The following is a 2,355-nucleotide window of genomic DNA, read 5'->3' as shown; positions in this document are numbered from 1 at the left end:
ATTATCTACAACTCGGGTTTACGGATTCTTGGAAAAATGTCATCAAAACAAGGATTTTGGGTTTTTTGAGAGAATCTCTTTTTCCGCCGGGGACGGTATTTGGTCGTGATGTATTACCATGTACTACTTTCAGCGTCATCTACAACACTTTTTTTTCTTTCTGTACATATAGAGTCTTATATGGCCCATCGACCATCCAACCTATCAAAGAGCCAAACGAAAAACTCTGTGTGTTGCGTCTGACGGCCGTATATTACCCTCTGTTCCTCTTCTTCCCTAGATTTTCACCTTCCCCACGGGGACGAATGGGTGAAATTTGCACGTATGGAAGCATCCCGAGCTTTCTCTTGCTCGAAAGCTCCAACACTCCACGTAGAACAGCTCTGAAGCTAACAACCCCGGAGGAATCTTGGCTCTTTTTTTAAATTTTTTTTTTCAAAACAAACAGCTCCCGCTCTATGATGGCGCTTGTTTTATCCCCGTCCGAGCGGATGTTGCTACGGGTCCTGCAGCATTTTTGACCCGCTCTTCAACGAGCAGCTACGCCACCACTCCTATCCATTGACCTTAAAAAGACGGTGTAAGTAAATTAAAAAGAGTTCATGATGGTATCGAGCTATTTTATAGCACATCGTCAGTGCTGGCAGGCCTCAATTGACCTGGAGGCCATCGGCGCAAAATTCTTTTAGCTCCCGGGCCTCGGGAACGGCTTTCCCGTAGTCAGCTGACTCCGCCTGTGACACTCACCTCGGACTTTTAGGGTTGGCACCGAGGTCGAGTTTCTGTATGCTGCATGCAGAGCTTGAAAAGTGAAGCAAGCCATATTTCATGGGGAACTGGGTGTCTTTTGATTTTGCTGTGGTTTGTGAGGAGTTGAATGTTCCAAGTTCGGCAACTTCCCCGGTCATATATCCACGAACCCGGCCTAGTCCGCTTTTAGTTAGTAACTATCTCAAATTGTAGTATAGCGCTTTGTCACAGTGAACGAGATCTGATACGTCTTTCTTTCTGGTGGCTTTGTGGGATTAGCATAAAATAGGAGGTGTTTTGGAAGCCTGGTGGTTTCTAGCTTTGTCCGAATTCAGCAATCAATAATGTGTCTCAGGCTTGATTCTCAAAGGTTCAACCACCGGTGACCACCAAGTCAAGTCAAGTGTTGAATTTGGTGTTTCAATTTTTTTTTTGGCTCAACTTGATACAGCAAAATCTTGAATAGAGCCCATCATAATAACCATAGGAAATTGTCACTGCAAATATCTTCCCAATGCTACAAGAGCAATGCACGTGCCAAGCAGACACGCGACTCATGTCAACACACCTGGGCAGCATGCTCACATTCCAGTAAGAAGAAACAATCAAGCAAGATGTTCCATTCAACGAGATGAACAGAAAATTACCAACAGAAAGCCCCAAAAAAAAGACACACAAATCGACTCCAGACATGCCCTAATCGCTCGATGAAACCAATGAAACGCTGATGGGGAGAATGTGTATGACCAGGACTCGATAAGAGAGAAAAACCTCCCCGAGGTTGTAAGTGTACGTGGGATAGCAAAAAAGTCAAAGAAGCAAAAAAAAGCACACCAGTTAGAAGATCTCCAGATCCTCAAACTCAACCACCAACCCATCCGCCGAACCCGTCGGCAACGAGGTATCCAGCGTCAAACCATGCATAGCATCCCACATAGTCCCACCACGCGCCATCCCCAGCGGCCGACTCGCATAAACCCCAACATGCACAAACTTATCCTCAACCCCATAAAAGAACCACGTCACCTCCCGCAACTTCTTCCATGAATTCCCCACCGCACCAGGCGACAGAACGAACGGCGACGCGGACGGAACCTGGTACCAGATCCACAGCGCATGGCCGACACGCTCGAGCTTGATGCGTAGTGAGTGGATCGCTAATCCGGCCTGAGCCGACTGCGCCAGCGGCGACATACACCAATCCGCGCCATCAGCCGTCGCGCTCACCGACGACGCGTTCACTGTCCCCGACGAAAATTCCATTCCGGCTTTCACCCATTTGCAGGGTGAGCGCGGGCAGTTGCGGAGTATCGGTGGTCCGTCGACTTCCGAGGAGAAGGATTGAGGTGCGGCGCCGGCGAAGATCACTAGTCCGCCTTGGTCCCATTCCATTTCCCAATCTGCGCTCACCGTCACTTCCGCTACGACGAAGGCGTGGCGGAGGGATGTGAAGACGATGGGGGCTGTAGAGGTTTCCCCATTGGGCGGTTTGCGCCATAGGTCTGTGTTAGGGCCTGCTCGAAGTGTGAAGTATTCCATGCATTGGGGTAGTTCGAATGTCGGTGGGAGATTTAAAGTCGTGAAGGTTGATCCGTCTGGAGGCAT

The 2,355-nt window shown here is 49.0% G+C and overlaps 1 protein-coding gene across 1 annotated transcript; it reads right to left on the bottom strand.

Moving 5' to 3' along the window:
- Window positions 1-1,587: 1,587 nt before the first annotated feature.
- Pdw03_6286 (uncharacterized protein) lies at window positions 1,588-2,355 on the bottom strand (the record flags this gene model as incomplete). The annotated part of the gene is made up of 1 exon (XM_014680161.1): window positions 1,588-2,355. One exon carries the CDS (start codon window positions 2,353-2,355, stop codon window positions 1,588-1,590), a length of 768 nt encoding a protein of 255 aa, XP_014535647.1.

This window comes from Penicillium digitatum, chromosome 2 (assembly GCF_016767815.1).
Source record: "Penicillium digitatum chromosome 2, complete sequence".
NCBI lineage: Eukaryota > Fungi > Ascomycota > Eurotiomycetes > Eurotiales > Aspergillaceae > Penicillium > Penicillium digitatum.
The sequence above is the reverse complement of the archived record's forward strand: the minus strand, read 5'-3'. Positions and strand labels throughout refer to the sequence as shown.